Consider the following 26,773-nt stretch of genomic DNA (forward strand, 5'->3'; position numbering starts at 1 on the left):
AGTTCCATCTCGGCTCCTGGCTATCATGTCCACTTCCGTTGAAGTCATCATCTGAACTGAGACCAGGACAAAGCAGGAAATTACATACAAACCTTGCTTTCCTTAGCTGTTTTCCTCTCTGAACTTGTCCTTCCTTAGAATATCACAGAATGACTACACAGCCAAAATAATGTGGACTTGTTGCTCAGCTGCTGTGGTGAGTCCACACAATGGACAGACTGGATTTGTGACATACTCACTACATCTAGACATTCATTTGCAACAGTGGATTTGCTCTGGAGCTTCTTGGAAGCTCTGGAGTAATCTTGCAGTTTTGATGTGTGGACAGGTATTTGGTTTGATCTGCTTTCCATGCTGCCAGTGGACCTACCACTATGGTTTATTGTCACCAGTAAGCATCTCTCTCTCATAGGCTTACTGACAATATCACATATAAGGTAATGTCACGTGAGGCACAGAGCAACATAACCAGAAATGAGATGTTGCTTGCATGTCTTTTTGAAAGGGTTGCTTTCTGGTACCAATGGTGATGGCAATGATCCTGATGTGTCCTTGGCCCAACTGGATATGTAAACAGCTAAAGGACTCCAGGGATGCTCTCAAGATTGCCTCGGAGAAGCTCCTTAGCCTTTTAAACCAGTTCTTCCTGTAGTCAGTAATAAAACCATAAATGGAGACCACCTTCATAGACCATGATCAGTGAATTGAGGCCAAGAGGCTGGAAGGAGGATGTTTGGATCCCACAATCTCAGTTGCTACATCAGCTGAGACCACTTCTATGCATTTGTCAAAATGGGAGTGTCTCTGTGCTTATTGAGAGTTCCTTTCATTTTCCTGGGATTGGTAGGGGGACTTGTGGGTTGGATTGTGTTAGTGGGATTTCCATACAGACCTGTCCCTGGTTTTCCTGTTATGTTTACAGGATTAACAAACAACTCTCTTCCTTTTCTTCCCTTCTGTTTTTGCGCATCTGCAAGACCCTGTGGCTCAGATATCCACACTCAGTACCTAGTGAGAGATGTTTTCTTCTTATACCTCTGCCTCCACGCCCCATTTAATTTACCCATAGTCTGCCTTCCCCCACATACCTTTCCACAAAGCCTCCCATGAGAGATAGGTGGAAAGCAATCCATCTGCTTTAAACGGTGGCTGTGAAACTATATCACTTGTTTCATTGCTGACAATCTTCCTTTACACTTGTTCTTTGCAGAGAGAGAGAAATCTTGGCAAAGACAAGGTGTGAGGAGCAGGCAGAGGATTAGCTTGTGGAGAACTTTCTAGACAGAAACTTCTGAAATGGCTGCTGACAGCAGGAGGGAGGGGTATATTAAATAACATCAGCATTAGAAGTGAGAAAGTTAGCCTATATCTGTGGCAACACAAGCTTGGAACATCTTTAAAACTATGTGTACAAAACCAAAAGTTAAAAAGAAATAATTCACACATGCAAAGTAAACATGCAATATACTTAAAGTTACAGTCTCAACCTGTGGGTCCCCAGATGTTTTGGCCTTCAACTCCCAGAAATCCTAACATCTGGTAAACTGGCTGGGATTTCTGGGAGTTGTAGGCCAAAACACCTGGGAACCCACAGGTTGAGAACCACTGTCTTAAAACAAACATATAAGAGATTGAAAAAGCTCCAAAACTTATTGTAATCTTTAAAGACAACAGTGAGAAGTTTCTCAATAAATTAAAGTCCATATTGCATCATCAACTTATATAAGAGGCATATATGGACAAGGCATTTTCATACATTGATTGATATCGGTCAAAATCAACAAATTTTGGGTGGGGTCAAAATCGATTTGGAAAAAATATAGTTCTTCTGAACTAAGTACTTGTTTGCTTGCAATTCCATATTCAGACCAGTCAAGTTCTGTTCCAAATCATTGTGTTTCAGCTACATAGTGGACAATTTTGCCTCTCCTGTCAGAATGTTTATATTCTATTTTTTCTATATTTTAGAACTGCTTCCAAACTTCTTGCTTTTGGAAATACAAAATGAGCAGTGGCCAATGTGTGATTCCCTCACCCCATGCAGAAAAAAATCAGTTGCATTTGCAGCATCCTTAAGGGTAGAAAATAGAAAGACTGAAATGAAGAAAATTGGAAAAAAAAGTTTCTTTAATATGGCAGTTACTTACGTTCCTTTCTGTGGCTTAGAGATATCAGTGTGGAATTAAGCAAAGGTTCTGATACATAAATTCCTGTTCACATGTACATTGTCCTAGTTTAAGACCTTTTTTTCAGTTTACTTTTATGATGCACCATTTATCTGCATATTTAGGTATGCATGCATGTTTTTATTGAATATTCTGTTGTATAGTATTAATATTTAATAGTTAGATCTTAAGTTGGCGGTGAAAGGAGACTCGAAAGTATATTGGCACACAGTGCAGTTCCTTTTAAAGGTTGATTATGGTTTGGGGCTTCCAAGTGCCACCTCACAGAGTCAGTCCTATAGGATATTACGACTGATCAAACACTTTTGAGAGGTCCAAGGAAATCAAAAGTGACCTATTTTTCAAATCTTTCTCAGTGTTCAGCAAACCAAGTTCTACATTCCTGGAAAAGGTTAACTGGGACAGCATCTACCAAGGGTTGGTGGGGCACATTAGGCTCTTATTGGACCCTAGGGAGCTGCATCCCCTCCTGTAACATACTATCATTTTTTGGAGTTGGGAATAATTTTACATGCCCCCACCCCATGATTTTCTTGCAAACAAAATAGTGAAATGTGGGCTAGATAGTACTACTGTGAAGTGGATTTGTAATCGGTTAAGCAAGTGAACCCAAAAGAGTGCTCTTCAATGGTTCCTCTTCACCCTGGAAAGAAGTGACTAGTGAGGTGTCAAAGGGTTTGGTTCTGGGCCCAGTTTAACATTCTTATTAGTGACTTCCATGAAGGTTTAGAGGGCAAACTTATCAAGTTTTCAGGTGACACCAAATTTGGAGGGATAGTTAATATTCCAGAAGAGATGATCACAATTCAAAATGACCTCAACAGGTTAGAGAGCTGGGATTAAACTAACAAATTGAATTTTAAGAAGGAGAAATGTAGGATACTTCACTTAAGCAGAAAAAACCAAAATGCATAGATAGAGGATGGGGATTCCTGGCTTGACAACAGTATATGTGAAAAATGATTAAAGGTCTGGAGACCATGCTTTATGAGGAGCGGCTTAAAGAGCTGGGTATGTTTAGCCTGCAGAAGAGAAGGCTGAGAGGAGACATGATCACTATCTTCTAATATTTGAAAAGCTTTCATAAGGAAGAGGGAGCAGGCCTTTTACTGCTGTCATGGATATGAGTACTCGGATAAATGGATTCAAATGACTGGGAAGGAGATTCCACTTCAACATTAGGGAGAACGTCATGATCATGAGAGTTGTTCAACAGTTGAACTCTCTGCTGTGAAGTGTTGTAGAAGCTCCTTCCTTGGAGGTTGGATGGCCATCTGTTGGAGGTGCTTTGATTGTGCTTTTCCTGTATGGTAAGGGGTTGGACTTGATGGTCCAAGTGATCTCTTCCAACTCTATTATTCGATTATTCTACCTGAGCCAAAAGCTCTTCAGCACCTAGAACAATTCTTCCATAGAATACCCTGGGGATGCAGTGATAGGCACATTATGACTTGTGAACTTCCCTCATTGTCACTTAATGGGCCCGAGAATGTGCTATTGCAGTGTTTTTCAACCTGTGGGTCCCCGGGTGTTTTGGCCTTCAACTCCCAGAAATCCTGGCCAGTTTACCAGCTGTTAGGATTTCTGAGAATTGAAGGCCAAAACATCTGGGGACCCACAGGTTGAGAACCACTGTGCTATTGGGTTTACCTTGTAACTTACATCACCTGTCCATCGTTGCTATCCATTGCCTGTAGATCTTCTGTAAAGTTTACAGGCTGCAACAGGTAGCTGAGAGCAGTTGTGTGTTCATAGTCCTTTCCACCTCACCTTTCCATAATGAGATCATGGTTTCAACAGAATTGCCAGCCCCATCAGCCAGAAAACCTTCCCAGTGTATTCAGGAATCTTTTGTATTCTATAAGTCTCCAGCATGGAACATTTTAATTGGCTCTCACCCTTCAAGGAGGTTTTGGTGCCAATGCTATCAGTCCCTACGGGCCAGTCCCAGCCTCGGGCATGATAGCAGGAGAAAACGATGGCAGCAGATGCATGTCTAAGAAAAGAAGCAAAAACAAAGACACAAGGAGGAAATGCGGGGATAGGCTGTGGAGGCTGAAGAAAAAGGTCAACCAGCTGCCATCTTAGACCTCTATTCTTTCCCCTATATGTTGTTTGAGTCAAACAGAAAATATTGTGTTAGTATAGATAAATTATCATAAAAGGGGCAAGAAAATCTCTTTGCTCACTTGATAAATCTGGACAAAAAATCAGTGAAGTAAATTATTTTGATTAATTTGTCTTAGTGAAGCAAAGTGCAAAGCAAAATTCTACTAATCTTTAGTCACTGGATGTCCTGATCAAGAAAACACTGAAATCTTGAAGTGATGGCAAGATTTAATTAATAATAATAATAATAATAATAATAACAACAACAATAATAATAATAAACCTTATTTATACTCCGCCACCATCTCCCCCAACGGGGACTTGGGGCAGCTTACATGAGGCCAAGCCCAAACAACAGATTACAGTGAAATAAAACCAAAAACACAAACAACAAGAAACAACATCATAATTACATAAAAACATATGAATACATTAAGCAATATAAAATTACAATAAACACAATCACAGTGACAATGGCCGGGCCACATGTGCAGGATAAAATGTTAAAAACTCAAGGTGAGATAAAGGAGGAGCAGGTTATTTACAAAGGAGAGCTCATCAAAACAGGGTTGTAAAACCAAACTTTCCCACAAGGGGGGGCGTGTACTTCAGTGACAGAAACATTGAGGGGAGCAGTAGTGTCATGTTGTACACCTACTCACCAAAGGTGCAGAAGAAGAGCCAGGTTTTAAGGTTCTTTTTAAAGGTTTCGAAGGTAGGGACTTCCCTAACCTCTCCGGATAATGAGTTCCAGAGTTGGGGGGCCACAGAGAAGGCTCTCTCCCTTGTGCTCACAAGACGAGCCTGTGACACTGGCAGGGGCGAAAGGAGGGCCTCCCCCAAGGATTGAAGGACCCAGGCTGGTTTATGGAGGGAGATACGGTAACGAAGGTAGGCGGGTCCCAAACCATTTAGGGCTTTTTAGGTGATAACCTGCACCTTGAATTGGGCCCAGAAAATAAACGGCAGCCAGTGAAGCTCCTTAAACAGGGGGGTTGGCCACTCCCTGTAACTTGCCCCTTCCATTACTGCAGTTGCAATAGAAGGTACTAGAGCCCTAGTGATGCTTGATACTGAGCTTACGTGCTGCACCTGACAAGATCAAGAAGCATATTTATGGCAGAGATACTGGAAACAAAGTTAATATCACCCCCACATATACACATGCACATGGCGTGATACACCACCTGCATGAACTGATAAATGTGACAAGTTATTGAAGAAAGCATTGACAGCATCACCCAAGACCTAGTTGCTTTTACATTGTTTTACTCATAGAAACCTTGGATACAGTCACACAGTTTCCACACCTGATCCCCAGTGTTGAACTGGAAACTGTGGAAGAACACTCCAGCCAAACATTTCTGTTCAGTTTTGCAATTTTTCAAAGCCCTCGTGTCCTGTTCTGCAGGCTCTGCTGGTCACAAAGGAGTCAAATCAATCAGAGAAACATATAAACAAGCACCACACCTTCTTTGCCCACCCCCTGCTTGCCAACACATCTGGTCAACCAGATGGGAAAGCACCATGATGGGGATGGGTGCTGGGCAGATTCCCCAGACTCCTCATTTGCCTGTTTGCCATCATCCCAAACATCTGGGCTTGCTTATTGAGTGCCAGCATCATAAAAACACCTAAAGTGCTTTGGTGCTTCAATATTCCAGCTGGCACTGGAGAGGGAATTTCAACATGGGGCAGGATGAGAGCCTTGCGAGCCCACAGGGGGCTGTTTGTTTTGAAAATTGCAGAATTAGTGTCAGCAAGCAAACTGTATCGTGTTGCGTGAGCTTCAGTCATTGGGAACATGAAGCCGAAAATGTTTCAGGTTGCAGTGAGAAATCTTTTGTTAGCATCACATGACTTTAGCCAAAAGAAGGAGGAAAGGGAGCAACCTGTATGTCTCTTCATTCTATGTTCTACAAAGTGGTTTATTTGAAAGGGAAACCTTCTTGGCTCTGTTACCAGTCAAATGAGTAGTCTTTTAACACAGATTGGACCATTCACCTTGTGAATTTTAGAGCACTTTCAAACCACAGATAAATAGCAAGCCCATAAGACTGAGGCCAATGAGGGCACAGTATCCAAGGCTAAGAGAAGAGGTGGGAAGGTTGAGCAAAACAGTGCTGAAGCAGCTGAGGTGAAGAATAGCTGCAAGCTATATCCCATGAGAAGAAAAGGTGAATAGAGATAGAAACAGGGAAATTTTGCAGCTGGAGGTAATTAAAACCAGAAAGTTTGAGCTCCAAAGTGAGGATGGCAATGTAGAAATGTATTGTGAAATACAAGGGTTGAATGAAAAGTAATGTCTCCACCTTGGTAACTCCTCAACAGATGGCAGTATTGGTATGCGGCAGGTACTGGCTTGTTCAGTAGACTCTCCTCTACAATTCCATTTTGGCTGGAAGCCTTAGTATTGAACAGTTGTGTTGTTAAAGTGCAAAGTATGGAACCCTACACAGACAGTTGGTCAATGCGACTTGAGCAACATGCAGTCATTGATTTCTTGACAGCAGAAAGTGTCACTCCAAAGGAGATTCATCAGAGAATGTAAGCTGTTTATGGTGTTTGTGTTGGTGTGAGTACTGTGCATTGTTGGGCAAGTAAGTTTAAAGATGTTGAGGTGGGAACATCTGACTTGTGTGACAAACAAAGAGTTGGATGTCCTGTAACAGCAACCACCGAGTTTCACAAGCAAAAGTTTGACAGATTGATTCAGGATGATTGTCAAATGTGATGAATTCCCTACCTTTTTAGGCCCAGGGAGAACTCCGGAAGTAGGCCCAGGAAGTTCGGCAGCCATTTTTATGAGAGGGTGCACAGAGGCAGCCATTTTACAGTACCCATTTCCTAGAGGGGGCGGAGCTTAGGAGCAGCCTGGAGGGAAATGTGGAGGAGCTGTGTAATTGGCTGGGAGAGAATGGACGGAGCTTAGTTTGAGGGCAGAGAAAAAAAGCCTTGAAAGTGTGCGTTTTACATTCTGACAAGCAGATTGGTTCTGAGTGTTGAAGAGATAGGCTCTGGTGTTTAAGAGAGTCAGATAGACTCTGGGTTTTGAAGAAGTTAGGTTAGAGAAATATTCATAGAGCTATTAGAGAAAGAATAACTGGAATACTGAAGAGGAACAGATCCTAGAGAAAGGACTGTTTGAAGTTATAAGAATCTAGTCAGGAGAAAGTGCTAGTTTTCCTGAGGGACTTAAGAGTTTAAGTGCAACCAAGAAGTGTTTAAGAATTGACCTGTCTTTAAAGTAACCATACGCTTTTTTACTCAATACTGCAACCATTAAGCTTAAGTGCTTGTATTGCTAACGTTCACACAAATAAACAACATTGTTCTTTGTTCAAACAATTGTCTCAGTGTGTCTCTAAAAAGAGAAGAATTTCTAAACAAGTTAGAGAAACAGATTCTATACATTTGGTGGCAGTGACGACTTAAAAGATTCTCTATAAGAATTACTTCAGCATAGTACTTCAAATGGTGGCAGCGGCCTGAAGATTATTTTGCCTTTAACAAGTTCAAGTTACATGTCCTAAGTCTCTACATCATATCACTCAGAGAGAAATTTCAAGCATAATGGACATTTCACAAGAACGTGTGGGTCACATTGTTGCTTTGCTTGGCTATCGGAAGATCTGTGCGTGATGGGTTGTGGAAACAGAGTGTCGACTTCAGAAAACTTGTTCATCGTTGACAGAAATGTATCCAATTGTCTGGTGATTATGTGGAAAAGTGAATAGTGGTAGTTAAAGAGCACATTCTAAATAATATTTCTGCATTTGATTTATTAAAATATTCCCATCCAAACCCAAGTAACGAAGGTGGAGGCATTACTTTTCATTCAATCCTCATATATCTGCATTGTCAGAGGTGGAGAAAAGAGAAACAGTCCCGACAGTAGGAAGCAGGAGGAAACCATACATCTTAATGTTGATTCCAACAGGTATGAAATAACAATGTTCTGAACTTTTCTCAAATTGTTATGAATTACCTAGTTGAGAGAGTAATGTTTTGTTTTTGTTTTTTGACGTCCAGTGGAGAAGCAGTTACGGTGAACCAGCAAGCATGGGCGCTGCAGTTTTTCACATTGAGATTCTCTAAACTGGCTTGTTGTGTTGTATTTTCTGTCCCACTAGTGTCCTCCTGGTCTCAGCCCTATGAAAGATGGCACTGGCTGCTATGATCGCCACATTGGTGTGGATTGTTCAGATGGATTCAATGGTGGCTGTGAGCAGCTCTGTCTTCAGCAGATGGTACCTTTGCCAGAAGATCTTACTTTATACAACATTCTCATGTTCTGTGGGTAAGTTTCACAAACATTTTTGTGTTGTGCTTTCTAGAAAAATGGAACAGCTTTTGTTAAGTTTTTGAGTATTGGTTTGGTTGTGTTTATATCTTTACGCCCGTATTAGCATGCATAGATTACATGGCTCATAGCTATTCTGGTGCTACTTCAGAGTTCCTTTTAGCACTTCTCTTTAGTTACTGCTGGCCTTCCTCATTAGTTTAATTGATCAAACCCTGATAGTAAGTATAGTGTTTCTATACTCATTGCCTATGCACCTTGATGTGAGGAAAGAGGACTGGATGTTGGGATCTTTTTGACAGAATGCCTGTTCTCTGAGAGGTGCACCTTTCCTATACTCTTTTATAGATTTCCCCTTTCCTGTATGCCGTTTGATCCTTCAATTTGCCCAAGAGAATTTCTAAAATCGAATCACTGTATGTACATTTGCCAGTTTGTAACTTAGTCTTTGTGCAAACGGATAGCAAACTTTTGGGTGACATGTCTGGAATGTGTTGGACTACAGCCTGCATTCCTCCATAACCAGCCGAAATGCTGGCTGAACTGCTTGGGGAAAACATTTGCTGGATCTATAATGCCATGTAATCCAGATTATCGAAGCCGACAATCCACATAATCTGTTTTGAAGTGGATTATATGAGTCCACACTGCCATGTAATCCAGTTCAAAGCAGATAATTTGGATTTTATATGGCGGTGTAGATCCAGTCTTTGAAAGTTGCAGACCAGCATATCTGAGGCCCCTTCTACAAAGCCATATCTATCTATATAAATAAAAATGTAATGTTCGTTTGTAGGATTAACAAAACTGAAAAACCACTGGGCAAATTGACACCAAATTTGGACATAATACGCCTATCAGGCCAACGAGTGACCATCACTCAAAAAAATTATTTTGTCATTTGAGAGTTGTAGTTGCGGAGATTTATAGTTCACCTAAAATCAAAGAGCACCCTGAACTCCACCAATGATGGAATAGAACCAAACTTGCAACACAGAACTCCCAAGACCAACAGAAAATACTGGAAAGGTTTGGTGGGCTTGACCTTGAGTTTTGGAGTTGTAGTTCACCTACATCCAGACAGCACTGTGGACTCAAACAATTATGGATCTGGATGAAACTTGGCACTAATACTCAAGTGTAAACACTGGTGGAGTTTGAGGAAAATAGACCTTGACATTTGAGAGTTGTATTTGCTGGAATTTATAGTTCACCTACAATCAAAGAGCATTCTGAACCCCACCAACGAAAAAATTGGGCCAAACTTTCCATACAGAACCCCCATGAGCAACAGAAAATACTGTGATTTCTGGTGGTCTTCTGATGCCTCCTAATAACCCCTCCCCCAGGGTCCCGACCCCCAGGTTGAGAAATGCTGCTTAAAGGCCATCCAGTCTAACTCCCTTCACCAAGGCAAGAAAACATAATCAAAACCCTCCCGAGAAAGAGCCAGCCAGCCTACATATAGATAAATAGATATGATTCACACACACACACATGCCAGATATAGTATCATAGATTTCAAAGGGACCTCTAAAGAAAGACAATGATATGTTGTATGTTCCAGAGTAAGCAAACCAGACAATATCTATATCAACACTGATAAGAAATACTGTTTACCCACAAGCCAACACTATTTTCCAGGTCACGACACTGGGCCACAGCAACGCGTGGCAGGGGGCAAGCTAGTAATCCATATTATTAAAGCAGGTAATCCACACTGTTGGCTTTGAACTGGATTATGTGAGTACACACTGCCATGTAATCCAATTCAAAGTAGAAATTTGGGTTTTATATGGCAGTGTAGAAGGGCCCTGAGTTTGGAGATGGTGCCCTTAAAGCATCCCCCAGAATCTTTCACCACATGCAGGAATTCATCAATAGAAAGATTCATTGTTTTTAAAAAAAGGCTGAAATCTGAAAAACAGACTTGAAGTGTTAATCCAAGCGTTATTTATCAAATAAGTGTTCTGTCTTTTTTTCTTGACTATGTAGCATTAAGAAATATCTTACATTTGCTTTTTGTGTTGGTTGTTGACAATAATAATAAATATGTGTGTATGTACATTTGCATTCTTTCACTCTCCCAACTCCTGAAAATATAGGCATTTCCTTCCAGGTTGGGTACTTTCCCTCTATGTCTCCTCTAATAAAGACTTGAATAAGCTTTAATGTTTTTTTTCTTGCATTCACTCCTATGGCAGATGCATTGAAGATTACAAACTGGGTGTAGATGGACGGTCATGCCATTTAATTTCTGAATCCTGCCCAGACGGTGGTGACTGTGAAGAGAGCCGAGAGCTGCCCATGAACCAAACTATCTTTGGAGAGATGTTCTATGGTTACAACAATCAAACCCGCGAGGTGGCACCTGGGCAAGTGCTGAAAGGCACATTCAGGTGATGGTGGCATCAGATCAATACCTTTTTATTCTCTTGCTTTCTAGGCCTGTTCTTGGTAGTTGTGTTTTACTCCATGCTGTCATATTTTTACAACATAAGCTAAACATAACAGTCTACAAGTATCTCAAAGAATTTACAATCTGAAATGACAGTGCACATATAATAAAACATGGTTTAGTGCAACGTGCTTAGGGAGAAAGAACAGAGATAGTAGTTTAGGGTCCATGCACTCCTCAATCCACTTTTGCAGGGCCAGGAAGAGTATTCTTAAATGAATGCATTGATGATTTTGTATAATGTTTTTAAAATGATATTACTGTTTTAATTGTAATTTTATGGTGTATATGTTGTTAGCATTATTTGATGCTTATGTGAGGCCGCCCTGAGTCCCCTTATGGGGAGAAGGGCAGGGTAGATATGTACGAAATAATAATAATAATATTAAATATATAAACCAGGCATCATGGTTTAAAATAAACTCTAAATTTTAAACAAAATAGCAAAGCAACTTAACAGTTTGTAATTGCCATATTTTGCAATTGAATAGAAGTTGCACATAATTACAGCCACAGACCCGTACCTAATATTATTGTTGCCTACCACAGCATTGCACTTAATTCCTGGGGCCCCTAGAATTTTTGGGCTTGCACAAATCTTGGCCCAGCCTTTTAAATGTTTAAATTGCCTTGTACAGGCAGGATTACTTTTAATATATGTGTGTTATGGTGACAATTTTTATGCTTATATTTTGTTTTATTAATCTTATGGCTATGTTGTTTTTTACTCTTTTTTGTGATGTTACCTGGGAACTGCTCTGAGTCCCCTTGGGGAGATGGAGTAGTATATAAATAAATTATTATTATTATTATTATTATTATTATTATTATTATCATCATTATTATTACATGCCAGTGTAGGGGCAACAAAACAAAAATATTTCCCAAAAGGCAGAAGCCCCCTTTCCAATAGGGAGGGCAAGAATGGACACCACGAAAGTTGAATCCTTTAAACTGCAAAAAACTATTTATTATTGCGTGGCCATAGCAATAACGACAAACAAGCATACAGGGATGCAATCAAAGGGTTTGTCGCAACCCCCAAGGGGGCTGCAGAGCAATTATAGTAAATGGAATATACATTTTCATTGGTTCCCAAAGACAAATCATTTCATTAGTCTAAGCTAGCTATGCAGTTGTTCATTAGTTGTTTGTGATTTTGATTGACATCATGGCACACGTGGGATCCTAACAATGGCACAACTATAACATAACTATGGTCCATTGTTCTCTGACCATGACTGTATCTTATCTGTTAGTCTGTTGCAAACATGGCTTCAGAGCGACTGGGAAACTTGGGGGTTCTATCTAGCAAACAGCTAGCTGGTTTTGTCCGGATGTGTTGTTACCCTTGAATAGTGACTTCTTCTTTGGAGCACTGATTTCTCAAACAATCAGCATTTTCTGTGAACAAAGGCCTACTGCAGAAATAGGCCAATATGGCAGTAAATCATGACATATAGGCATTGGGAATATATCTGAAAATTACCTTTTTAAAACCACGTCCCCTCCATTCCACACTTTTTCTTTTTTGCTGAGATGAAATCTTTTCAGCGAAGCAAATCAAGCAGGTTTTACAAAAGCGGAGCAAAGAAGCAGTTAATCTTATTGCTGCACAATGACCCTTTATTTTTGACCAATCATTTGTGTCCACTTGGGATGTTTCTTTTACCCTAAGGATGTATATTCTGTTGTCATCCTAACTGGGTTGACATCCAAGAGTTCTATCTGTTCAGTCTTTTTAGGGGCCAAGGCTAAGGGCAGCGTAACTCTACAAGCACGTGTTATCAAAGTGAAGCAACACAAAAATATCAACAGCATCATGATAATTGCAATTTCATACATGACTAAATCTTTTAACCATTGCAAGTCAAGCAACCATGATGTGAGCCACCCCTGCCAATCTGAGTCTTCAGTGTATGTGAAACTGATTGTGTTGACTATTTGGTGTATCTTGGAAACATTCTCATTTTGCAACGAAATGCATAGACCTCCTTCTCTGAACAGGTGGTCTACTGCCAATTCTGTGTTGCATTCGGGTGTCTTATTTGGAGGGATTCCAATCTTTATTATTATGTAGTTTGCCAGTTTCTCTAGTTGCGCAGAAATGCGCCAGTTAGTGCTATCCCAATCTATGGAAACAAGATTGCACCAATTCTTTGTGATTCTGCCAAGTATGTATTGTCAGTGTTGTATTGTTATGTGTCACTGTGTGCTCCTTTAAACTCTGGCCCATCCATATTTTTTGTCTCATGCCCCAAGTGGCTGTTGTATATCAAAGAATCTCAGTCTCTCAGGAATCAGGGATTTCAGTTGTACATGTGCTATTCCAGACTGGGGCAGCATCTTTCCTTTCTGCCCAACTTCTGCAAATACAATAGTGTCCTGGCCAATCTTGCCAGCGACTTTGTATGCATGTTGCAATGTAATGCGGAATCGTCTGCACATGTCAAATTCTATTTGGTTGTATATGTCTGTGTCCTGTATATCTGACAGGAGTACAGTGGTGTCGCATCTAGGGTATTGTCCCAATTGGACATGGGGCATGGTAAGATGTCTTTGTAAGTGATGTTTGGGCTGAGCTAAGTGGTGCACAAAGGTGTACAAAAGGGTCAAGGGGGTGAAAACCTCCCCTTCTTCAAAATGAATTAACTGGGGTCATCTGTATGATCAGTTGTCTGTTGTGTGGTGTTTGGAAAGCGGGCTGATTGTAAGTAACATACCCAACAGTCCCGTGCTTCTAATTTTTCTGCAATGGCATTTACCAACTGGTGGAGCGTGTCCTTCTCCCATCCTGCTGTAATGGGGTGTGGCATCTGGCTGTAAATGACATCATTTCTGTCTCTTTCCAAAACATAATTCTAAACACTTGGCTGAAATAGCACAAACAAATGAAAGCTTATCAAGCTAACAATCAAAACTAAATGGTAACAATAACCACTTTAACAATTCAGCAACAGAAATCAATCAATTTAAGAAAGGATATAGTCTTCAGTAAAATTTTGATCAAGTCCAGTTCTTGCTGCCAGAGGCCCAAATGTGGCCATGCACATATGTATCAAATCCAGTCCTCATCAGGCCCAAATGTGGCTGCACACATATGTATCCAACTTTCATGTCCTTTCAGTCTCTGGCATATAAAAGCAATCTGAGTCAAACTGGGGGTGTGTTCCCCTTCTTGATTGAAGAAATGAGTCTACTAAATTCCAGGTAATGTGAAGAAAGTCTCTAAGTCTCAAAAGTCTCTGTATCCAGCAAAGTCTCTAGTCTCTAAAGTGTAAAGAAAGTCTGTATCCAGGAAAGTCTGTAAAATAAAATCTTCATATCTCACAAGTCTTTTGCTCATCCTACCCAGTTGGTGGTGGTTTGGCTCCTGCGTTTTGCACTCCTGATTTGGGTGGGCTTGGTTCCTGTGTTTTGGACTCCCATTAGGCTTTCCAGGCTAGCAGTCTCGCTCTACCCAGTTGGTGGTGGTTCGGGTAGGCTTGGCTTTCCAGGCTGGCAGTGGTGCCTTTCGGATATCCAATTTAGGAACAGAGTCTCATCCAATTTTAGGAATTGGGTCCCATACAGGAGCTCAGGAGCTGAAAGAGATAAGCAGAAAGATAGTGAGAGGAAAGGGGGAGGGGGATACTGATTACCCATCTGTTGAAGTCTTTTTGGCCAGTTCTGTCGTCAGCTCCATCAACATCCTTCGCTTCTACATCCATTGGCGGGCCTCTACGATCTCCCACTTCGAAGTCCTCTCGACCAATCTCCATCCTTTTTAAACAATTCTCCATGGTTTTCCCCACGATTCATCTCACGGTTCCTCTCCACGATTTATCTCATAGTTCCTCCATCCATCTGCTGTAGGCAATCCTTTAGCAATGTATACTGGCACTCTCGGTTGCTCATTCCATCTGCGACCTGCTTTTCCAACTTAATCAAAACAGTAAACTGGAAAAATGTCTCTTGAGCTGTTAACTGGCAATGTCTCTCAAATTTGGCAAAAATCTCTGGGGCCTTTTGCTAGGCATTGTCTCTTAAATCTGGCAAAAATCTCTGGGCAAGCTGCCCTATCTACCTGTTCTAATGTCCTGTTCCAGAATTACCTCTTTCAGTAACTTTGTAGAGGAATTTGGGCCAAAGTAGCAAAATTTGTAGAGGTTCTTTGCCCTATGTTTGAAGAAAAAGCTGTGAAGTTAGTCACTTTGGGCTAAGAACTATAACTCATGTCCAACGTTATTGTATCCACATAAAAAATCAATTCTGCTGTCAAAATCAATTATAAGGTTTTTTTTGAACTAAATATCAAACAAAAAAACAATGTAAAGAGTTCTGTCCATCAACCAGTGTCTCAATCTATCTATACGCAAGCTGCGGCTTGACTTTTAAAAAGGCAAGGGGTTTTTTTTTCAACTTAACACATGTTCTCTGCTGTGACCATGTTGCAGTTTTCACTTATTTCTAACATAAAAGCACTATAGTCATTCCATAGCCATCTGAAGAAAAGGCCATCCTCCAATGACAACAGAGGATAGGGAAGGAGGGGTTGGATTCTCCTTCAAAAGAAAATGCATTTATAAATCCCACAACCTCTATTTAGCTGTTGTTCTGGGACAAAATCAGACTCTCTAATCAAAAACTTTCTGGCACAAAACAATTTTAGACACAAATCCTGTGCCTCTTTCCAAGAAAGGTTGCTGGGAAACAAGATAAAAACTTTTGTCAGGAACGACTTGAGAAACTGCAAGTCGCTTCTGGTGTGAGAGAATTGGCTGTCTGCAAGGTCGTTGCCCAGGGGACGGCCGGATGATTTGATGTTTTTATCATCCCTGTGGGAGGCCTCCCCCACGTCCCCGCAATGGGGAGCTGGTGTTGACAGAGGGAGCCCATCCGCCTCTCCCGGGACTCGAACCTGCAACCTGTTGGTCTTCAGTCCTGCTGGCACAGGGGTTTAACCCACTGTGCCACCGGGGCACCTTGAGGATACCTGCCATAGATGCAGGCAAAACATCAGGAAAGAATGCTTCTGGAACATGGCCATTCAGCCTGAAAAACTTATAACAACCCAAACGTTAAACTTTTTGTCCACACACAGATGTAACTTTCCCCTTTCGGCACAAGCCTCAAAATGTCCCAACCTGCAAAGAGTTAATGTCCAACAGCAGTTCATAGAGGAAGGGAGGGCAAAACGAAGCATTTTCCCCTTTGAACCAGAAAGCTACAAGGAGCTCTGGTAAGCATTCATAAATTTGAACACAAAAAATCCAAAACGGTATTAGATACTTTTAAAATGTACCATTCATAACCATTGTTCTCTCTTCTGCCAGAGAATGGCAAGAGAACACCATGTTCTTTTCCAGTTATCTCTCTTCTGGCTCTGTAAAGCGAGAGCCCTCCACATAGCATCCATTTTAAAACAGCTCTTAAAAAAAATTTAAAACTCCAGCACATGACTTTATCCTCTCATGACAGGCAGTTGCCTTAAACATAAGAATTATTTCCATGTTCTTGAGCAAAAATAAAGTTAGAACTTCAGTTTTAAAAATGCACTCTTAAAACACAGTCAGTCCATTTCATTTGATTCCATCCTGGCTGGTACCAATCTAAGTTCTTATCTCTGTAACATACTGTACATTCAGGGCATTGTAAAACATCAGTTTCTAACAGTTCTTAAACAGCCTGCTTTTAAACCTTTTTAACACAGACAATGAGTTTCTATCAGTCTTCAAATTGTCATTTTGATGTGCCCTGGCCTCTTTCAGTGAAAAACTCTTTTGGCCAGTCACAACCCTTGACACAAAAACCCTTGACATCAGGTTTTTGCTCTCTTTTTTCCCACACAGTTATTTATACAGCCCATGCGGGCAAATTTTCATAATGCAAGACTCATTTTTTTTCCATAGACACAGAACAAACCAGGATTTTAACAATTTCAGAAAATGTCACATCGCATAATATTATTTCTCCAAATTCACACACATACAGCTGGTTAGTGATTAGTGGTTAGGCCCTTTTATACATTCACACACAAAGAGAGAAACCTCGTGCACACACACGCACGCACACAAACAAGCTTCCCAAGGTCAGCTTCCGCATAAACATAAAAATTCAAAACAATTATTGAAAACATCAAACTTTTAAAGATCACCCATTTTGTCATAATACACATTCTTCTTACATTTTAAGAACACAGCTTTTCAAATTGCAGCATTAGGGGTGTGTTGCTAAATATCAAAAAGACACATTTCGAACATAAATTCATTTCTCACAATTAACATTCTATATTTACTTTTCAACTCAACATGTCTGAGTGTCTCTCGCTCCCAGCCTTCATTTCATCAATGGAATATGCAGAATTTCAAACTCAGTCCCGTATCATTTAGGCACACATACAAGGTCAAAATAGCCAAATCACCTGCCAACTTTTCAGGCAGTCTTACTTTTTATATATTTCAGGCAGTCTTACTTTTTATATATTTTTTTCCGTGCCAAAGTTCAGGACACAAAGCTTTCTTTTGACACATCATTGTATTCCACATTCCTATCTTCTCCCAAGCACTTGAACAACGAGTCCAATCCATCTACACAAAACAGTTCTCAGTTTCTCTTTAAAATCTTTTCATTCAGCACTCTTGGAAAACTAAATCAAGTACTCATTCTTTTTACACAGCGGTGCTTGCACAAATCTCAACCCAGTGTTGCAACACATAGATACACACACGATTTCGTGGAATCTTTGCTGCCACTCACTCAAGATCACATGTGCACATCACAAATACCTCCAACAACACAAGGTCTCACAGAACCTAGTTTCCAGGGAATTTCACACAATTGACAATTCCCAGGGAGTATCACATAATTTTCTCAAATCTTTTTCTCAAATCAGGAATTGATTCTTCAGAGGCACCTGTTCACTCTCCCACACAGCTCTAGTCCAAAGTCCCATATTGACTGACTGCGTCTGTAGGTGACTTCCTTGGGGTTTTGATGGTAAAAGGAAGCCAGTGCTACTGTGCGACAGAAGCCACAGAATCATGCCTTTTATAAATTCTCACTGCTCCTGTCACCTTTGACTCAAGGAAACACAAATACTATCTCTCCTTTTCAAACAGGTAACTAAAATCCAAAGCTGTTTGCAGAAAATTCAAATAACACAACATCAAAACAGCTTCTCTCATTTCTTTCTTTTCCAGAATCACTGAGGCGAAGCCCTCTCCAGCCTCAGAATGCACACTCAAGATTCAACACAGGACCTTTGCAACTAAATCAGCACCCGAACACAATTTAACAGTTTGCAATAACATTGAAATCAGTACAGATGAATTTGAAATCTCAGCATTTGCAATACATTTCAACACAAAAGTTTAAGACATCAACATTATCTTTTTTTAACTTGACATCACATCAATCTTAAATCCCTCCCACATAAGTGTGGAAACAGGACATATAGACAGGTGGTGTGAAGACAAGACAGCCTTGCGCACATGGAAACACACACAAGTGGCCATTCACCCCACGTTCTTATAGGATTTCGGCTGGGTTATGTTTGATGGATTTTTTTTTGATTTTTTTTTCCAGCCAGTACTAAAAGTTAGTTTCTTTGGGAAGTGGAGTCAGAGCATCCGAGTCCACTCTCCCCCACACTCCAGTCCAAAGGATGTTTTTTTTACTGCAGCTACTAGAAACTTCCCGCTAACTATATGAGTGTGGTCTCAACCAAAAATAACAATCCAATTCATCTCATCTATACTTACGCATCCTTGCGACCCGGGCTTTTCTGTAGATTTTTTTGCAGTGCTTCAACCGACATAGCCCCCTACTCAGGACGACAAGCTAGGGCCAAAAAACCTGGCGGCTATTTATTTATGATGGGCCCAGCTCTCGCGCAGGCAGTTTTCCCCTCTCCTGCCGTCCAGAGGAAGGATCAAGTCGTAGGTCCCAAAAACCTCTCTCTGGTGTCTCCAAAATTGCCCTCAGAAACGATCTCGGTGGGACCTCCAGAAAATGTAGGGGCAACAAAACAAAAATATTTCCCAAAAGGCAGAAGCCCCCTTTCCAATAGGGAGGGCAAGAATGGACACCACGAAAGTTGAATCCTTTAAACTGCAAAAAACTATTTATTATTGCGTGGCCATAGCAATAACGACAAACAAGCATACAGGGATGCAATCAAAGGGTTTGTCGCAACCCCCAAGGGGGCTGCAGAGCAATTATAGTAAATGGAATATACATTTTCATTGGTTCCCAAAGACAAATCATTTCATTAGTCTAAGCTAGCTATGATAGACAACTGGAAAATAGAGGGAGAAACCGTGGAGGCCGTGACAGACTTTGTATTTCTAGGTGCAAAGATTACTGCAGATGCAGACTGTAGCCAGGAAATCAGAAGACGCTTACTTCTTGGGAGGAGAGCAATGTCCAGTCTCGATAAAATAGTAAAGAGTAGAGACATCAGACTGGCAACAAAGATCCGCCTAGTCAAAGCCATGGTATTCCCTGTAGTCACCTACGGATGTGAGAGCTGGACCTTAGGGAAGGCTGAGCGAAGGAAGATCGATGCTTTTGAGCTGTGGTGTTGGAGGAAAGTGCTGAGAGTGCCTTGGACTGCGAGAAGATCCAACCAGTCCATCCTCCAGGAAATAAAGCCCGGCTGCTCACTGGAGGGAAAGATACTAGAGACAAAGTTGAAGTACTTTGGCCACATCATGAGGAGACAGGAAAGCCTAGAGAAGACAATTATGCTTGGGAAAGTGGAAGGCAAAAGGAAGAGGGGCCGACCAAGGGCAAGATGGATGGATGGCATCCTTGAAGTGACTGGACTGACCTTGAGGGAGCTGAGGGTGGTAACGGCCGACAGGGAGCTCTGGCGTGGGCTGGTCCATGAGGTCACGAAGAGTCGGAGACGACTGAACGAATGAACAACAACAAGCTAGCTATGCAGTTGTTCATTAGTTGTTTGTGATTTTGATTGACATTATGGCACACGTGGGATCCTAACAATGGCACAACTATAACATAACTATGGTCCATTGTTCTCTGACCATGACTGTATCTTATCTGTTAGTCTGTTGCAAACATGGCTTCAGAGCGACTGGGAAACTTGGGAGTTCTATCTAGCAAACAGCTAGCTGGTTTTGTCCGGATGTGTTGTTACCCTTGAATAGTGACTTCTTCTTTGGAGCACTGATTTCTCAAACAATCAGCATTTTCTGTGAACAAAGGCCTACTGCAGAAATAGGCCAATATGGCAGTAAATCATGACATATGGGCATTGGGAATATATCTGAAAATTACCTTTTTAAAACCACGTCCCCTCCACCAGGACTCTAGTCTGAATAAATCATGAATTAACTAGATTTCATTCATAGTTACAAGCTAAGAATTTATTAAAGCGAAACTTACAATTTGGCAGAGAGGCAAAAGGAAAGATGAGTACCTTAGCCTTAGGGCCCTTCCAGACAGGCCCAAAACCCGGGAGGAACTTTTTTTTTACCCAGTTCCTCCTAGGTTTCTGTCCCCACAACCTCCCACAACTCAGAGCTTTCTTTCCAGCAGTGGTTAGATGCCATTGTGGGTCAAACAAACAAATCCAGCCCCCCCCCCCCAATTCCTCTGCCTTTGCTGCCTTAAAATTTACGCAAGAGGTCTGCTGATAGCACAGGTCCCTCCGGAGAGTATTCTTGACATGCGAAAATTATGAGTCAGGAGGTGGGAGGGGAGGGGATGCATTTCATTCCTCCCCCTGCCCACACATCTTGGGTAAGTTTTGTATATGGAAATGACTGGGGGCTGGGGGGCTCTCTCCCACTCCTCTGGGCTTCAAGAGTCCAAAGGACTGGGATGGCTGTGAGGTTTGATTCCCCCCCCCCCCCCAGGACTGCAGAAGTAGTCCTGTGAGACAATCCCCACAGGGCCCACTCCAGGAAAGGTTCAGACTTTTGCTTAAAGGTCCAGATCATTCCAGGTGTTTCATTAAACCGGACGAAACTGGGACATGCCAGTTTGCTCCTGAGTTATTTGATTTTATTCGAGATGTCATTTGGATGCCTCAAGGTAAAACTAAGACAGTTCCTGCATTTTAGGCCTGTTTGGAAGGCCCCTTTTCTCTGCTCAGGTTTCACTCTGCTTGCTACAGCTTAGTATCTTGCAGGAAAACATCCAGTGGAAAGGAAGGAAATTAGATAACTTTTGGGATACTAGAATCAGTTTCAGAAAACACATTGCACCCAAGCCTCTGAGAGTGTTGCTGGAGACAGGAAAACAATGAGAACATGTTGGTAGAAATTTACTTTATTTTGAGAAAAGCTGCTTTGAAAGGGAACAGTTTTCAAAAGAAACAGTCCCCCCCCCCCCCCCCCGCTTCTTTGTGACATAATTTGCAGGAAAAACAGGGGTGCATGTAGGAGTGGAGACATCCTGGGCCCCACCAGATAGTATTAATATCCCAGGATGTGGTCCACAGAAGGAGGGGGGGGGGGGGTAATTAAAAATTGTGTGATGAAATGGGTGGAGAACTTAAAAAGATCGATACTGCTAGTAGATTGGGAATTAATGTGGAACAAAAAACTAAATTATACATACGCAGCTGACCTAAAGGAAAACTGGCTTAAAATGTTCCACCGGTGGTACATTACACCGGAAAAATTAAGTTTAATGTATAAAAACACATCAAAGAACTGTTGGAAGTGTAATGACCACAAAGGGAGCTTTTATTACCTGTGGTGGACTTGTAGGGAATCCCAGAAATATTGGAAACTGATTCATGAAGAGTGTCTTTAAAATCTTTTAAAAGTCTTTTTAAAAATCTTTTTCAATCTTTAAAAAAACCCCCCAAAACCTGAATATTATTTATTAGGAATAACCGATGTAGATATAAAATCAGATTAAAACAAAGACATCCTCTTTATGTTTATGACAACAGCCGCTAGGATCATTTATGCGAAACTGGAAGCACTGGGATTGTGACGCAGCTGGCTGAGTATCAGCTGCATTAAGATCACTCTGACCAAAAGGTCATGAGTTCGAAGCCAGCCCAGGTTGGAGTGGGTTTCCAACCAATTGTGTGTAGCCTGTTGTGAACCTTTGCAACTCGAAAGACAGTTGTATCTGTCAAGTAGGAAAATTAGGTACCACCTTAAAGTGTGGGGAGGCTAAATTAGCTGATTTATGAGGCCATAAAGAAGACTCCAGCAAAGCATTCCAGCGGGGAAGCATGCGGTAATGCGAAAGTGCTTCATCAGCGTTGCAGATGGACGATGAAAATGACCGCTCCCCTGGCGGCCAGGAAAAAAAAGTTAAATAGCCTCTGTGTATGTCTGTATATGTTTGTATGTCAAAATTGGCATTGAATATTTGCCATATATGTGTACACTGTAATCTGCCCTCCGGGGTGAGAAGGGCGGAATATAAAAGCTGTAAATAAATAAATAAATAAATAAATAATCAATATAAATTTAGCAGTTTGGGAAAAAAATGTGTTTTAGTGGCTTAAAATTCAGTCAAGCAAACGAGATTATTGAGAACTTTTACAAAATGATATTGAGATGGCATATCACCCCATCAAAACTGGCAAAAATTAACAAAAAATGTGACATTAAGTGCTGGAAATGGTGTTCCTGCAAAAACAAAACAAAACAAAACAAAAAAACAAAACATAACAAAACCCACAAACCTAAAACTAAAGGTTTCTGGGATGCAGTTGAAGAAGTACTGCAAACTCTCTCTCTCTCTCTCTCTCTCTCTCTCTATATATATATATATATAAACTTATCACTTACAACTGAAGTATTTCTACTGGGTTTACCTGATGGAAGTGTAGAAAAAAGCATTTTTCCAAAATGCAGTAACAGCTGCTCACATTATTTATGGAAAAAAATGAAATTAGAAAAGATTCTTTCAATAGGTGATTAGTTACTAAAATTGATTCAATGGATAAACTCTTGAATATTGAAAGACAAATTTATATAGAACCTCCAGAACAATTAAATATAATTTTACCGTATTTTTGGGGGGGAGGGGGAAGGTTTTGACAATTAAAATAACCCCCCTTTTATATTTCTACTTGAGTTTTGAAAGTTTACAATATGGATGGAAAATGTCAGATAAAACAAAGTATATAATTAAGGATGGTTTCTAATCATTATTTAGTTACATCAGGGAGTCAATTAAATAGAATAAATAAAAGGATAAGGTTCATCACAAGAATTGCAAATTGATGCATTTTATATTTTTATCTAATTGTTAACATCAATATTCAAGCAAATCACTATGTGATGCCTTTTAAAGTGTATACGCACCAGATGAAATCAATTGTAAATAATATGATTAAAAGCTCAAATAAAAAATAAATTAAAAAAGAAGATTCTCTAGGAGGCACCTACCTAACCTCCAAAGAGAGAGATACCAGGAAATACACCTTGGACACTGGCCTTGGAAATCATGTTCATCCATATGGTTTATTAAAGAGTGGAGCATGTTGCCCTTGAAATAGATTCTGTCTCCTTCGTTGTCTCTTCTGTGTGCTTAAAGGGGTGTCCCAATGAGCTTTTGTCAACAGTGATTGAAGATAGAATAGTGAGGAAGCAGAAGTGTAAGATTTCATGAAGTTAGAACAAATGATCCTTGAAGATCGTTTCCCCTCCAACTGTGCAATGCTGTGAAACAGAACTTGTGTCAGATTTTTAGTTGCTGAATACAACTGTCTTTCTGTCTTTTTGTGGAGAATTTAGGTTTTTTCTAGATGAAACTGAGTGTTTTCTGACTAGTGCTTGAGAAGCTTCAAGGAAAAGAAATTAGAGTTTTGATTTAGCTAGTGATATGACACAGAAGGACTCCACAGGTGATGGAATTGACATTGAATAGAAAAGATTTTTGCTATTGCAGGACATTTCATGTCCTGCGTGAAAGCCAAATACAGTCTGTAACTGTACCTACAGAGAAGGGATAAGGGCAGTGTATCGTCCCTTTCCAAATAAGAATTCCAAATATCGTCCCAGTCCAACAAATTTTCTTCAGTCCTCAAATTAGTGGCATTGCAGTTACATAAAACAATTAGAAATATGGTTTAGGGATCCAAAGGAAAAACAAGTGAACAAATTTAACAAAGGGGATTGAAAACAGCATACATCACGGTATTGTTGAAGGCTTTCATGGCCAGAATCACTGGGGTGTTGTGTGGTTTCCAGGGATCCTTTGAAGATTCAGCTGTGAATGGCATAGTCATAGATACAGGTGAAGTGTCAGGAGAAAATGCTGCTAAATACTGCCATACAGACAGAAAACCACACAACACCCCAAAACATAACAGTGCTCTGTCTGAATGTTTTTTGACATTACCTACTGCATTGCTCGAAATTTGGAGAAAATATTTATTTATTTATTTCCTTAATTTCTACCCCGCCCTTCTCCCACAATGGGACTCAGGGCAGCTTCACATAAGCATCAGTGATGCTGTCAACATATACATTCGATTAAAAACCGTAAAACTCAATTAAAACATTATAAAATTCATCAATAAATTCATTTACACATTCAGTTAACATGCCTCTAAAACTAAGATCCAGCCAGATAAATCCAATGCTGTAATGTCGTAATGTTCAAAGTTTCCTTTCCAAGCTGCCATTGTCCTCTATCAATGCCTCTAGTTGAACGCCTGGTCCCACAGCCAGGTCTTCAGTTGTCTCCTGAAGGACAGGAGGGAGGTGGCCAGCCTGATGTCCTTAGGAAGGGAATTCCACAGACCGGAGGCCACTACTGAGAAGGCCCTGTCTCTCGTCCCCACCAACCGTGTTTGCGAGAGTGGCGGGATTGAGAGCAGGGCCTCTCCTGATGATCTTAGGCTTTAATAATAATAATAATAATAATAATAATAATAATAATAATCCTTTATTTGTACCCCGCTACCATCTCCCGGAGGACTCGTTGCGGCTTAGATGAGGCCGAGCCCAAATACAATAGTAAAAACAATAACAACAACAACAAAATAACTCAAAAAACAAAGCAATAACATTAACAACACACAATGACGCAATTAAAATCAGTGGCAGGCTTTGTGATGGTTCATAGCAGGAGATACATTCAGACAGGTAAACTGGGCCAGAACTATTAGGAAAAAAAGTTTAATTTATATTTGGAGAAGTAGTGCTCTTAAAACTCTCTGATATAACTAATTCCCGGATCTAGGCATTCATACAACTATCCAAGCACTGAAATTGTAAGAATCATAGAATCAGAAACTGAATTCTAGGACTGGTTCCTATTTGCTGCCTTGGACCTGTAAGTCATTTTGACACTGAATCATGTTGTCTTTATCATTGTAGAGAGAACTGTACCTCTCTACCAGGGTCTGTTGAACTGATCCATTCCATTTAATATATGCTGAAAATCTCTTTCCTCCTGTTTCTCCTCCCTCCTCTTCCCCTTCCCTTTCTCTTTCTTTTTCTCTCTTTCTGACTCCTTTTTTCTCCAGGCAGAATAACTTTGCCCGTGGGTTGGAACAGCAGCTACCAGATGGGCTTGTGCTGGCCACTGTTCCACTAGAAAACCAGTGCCAAGAAGAACTCTCTGAGCCAACCCCTGACCCAGATTTTCTAACTGGTAGGTTATTCCAGTCCAAGTCCTTGCCTGTTCACCTTTTGCGTCTTCTCAAAGCTGTGCAATTTCGAACCCAGCCTGAGAAACCTGTAAAGCTATACCAAGATTATATTGTCTGCCATTTAGAAGATGATTATTGAGGACGAGTTAAAAAATCATCCAAGAATTTTTTAGAAATATGTACAACATTAGAAATAACACTACACATTTTTGATTCTGCACTCTCCTCCATCCTTGATCATTAATTCATAAGAAATTGAACAAAAATTGAAAAAAATGTTTCTGAATTTGAAAGTTGTTGAGATTAACTTCACAATTCAGCAGCAGATCAGTTGCACAACTTCAGCACTTTCCAGTAGCTTCTTCCTGCACAGTATTTTCAGTCAACTGCTCCCACAGCCTGCAGTCACCCTGGAACCTTTTGCAGACACTTGAGCACATGCCCGGCCATTGTCAGTTTTACCATTGTCTTTCCCCCAGTCTAGATGACATTATAAACTTACCACAGCACACAGTTATATCTTGTCTTAGCAGACAGGTTCTTTTAATCAATTACATAGAGCCTTCGATGAACAACATCACAGCACGAGGAGAGAAATATACACTGTACATGACTTCCTTATATACAATTCTATACAATTACACATAGCAATCTCTGATTGGTTCCCAACTCATTAACTTAACTCAGACCCAGGATTACATCATTCACAATCACCTGGACTAGGCCAGAACACATTCCCCAAATGATTCCCTATATACAGTGAATGCATGACTCAGCATTTCCAATAGAAGCCCATTAGCAGTGCATGACTCAGCTATATTACATTACAATACATTGTAAAACCTGACAAAAGTGTTATTTCCCATTTGATTGTGCAGTACTTACTTTGAAAGTTGATGTTATGCACCAGAAACCTTGTTTTTGTGGCTGCCACAAACTATGTTGAATTGATTGAGACTCTGAGATATTCACTGAAAAATTATAGCGAAATGTCCTGGAAAAACAAGGTTTTTGCAGTTTAATAAACTTTTTCAGTGTTTTTATGATAGAACCAATTAGAAAATGACATTTATAACCCAGGAATAAAAAACCATGCTATATAGTGTAATTAGATGAATTTGGGGAAAGTACAAGTC

General features: G+C 40.5%; 1 protein-coding gene across 2 annotated transcripts in view; it reads left to right on the forward strand.

Annotated features, from left to right (window-relative positions):
• The window catches only part of ASTN1 (astrotactin 1), a 361,917-nt gene that overhangs the window by 243,707 nt on the left and 91,437 nt on the right, over positions 1-26,773 (forward strand). For both annotated transcript variants that reach the window (XM_060774412.2, XM_060774413.2), the window contains exons 12-14: positions 8,429-8,595; positions 10,803-10,997; positions 25,512-25,639. In XM_060774412.2, coding sequence (XP_060630395.2) covers positions 8,429-8,595; positions 10,803-10,997; positions 25,512-25,639 — 490 coding nt within the window. The remainder of the gene's footprint in view (positions 1-8,428; positions 8,596-10,802; positions 10,998-25,511; positions 25,640-26,773) is intronic.

Source organism: Anolis sagrei, chromosome 4 (genome assembly GCF_037176765.1).
Source record: "Anolis sagrei isolate rAnoSag1 chromosome 4, rAnoSag1.mat, whole genome shotgun sequence".
Classification (NCBI taxonomy): Eukaryota; Metazoa; Chordata; class Lepidosauria; order Squamata; family Dactyloidae; genus Anolis; species Anolis sagrei.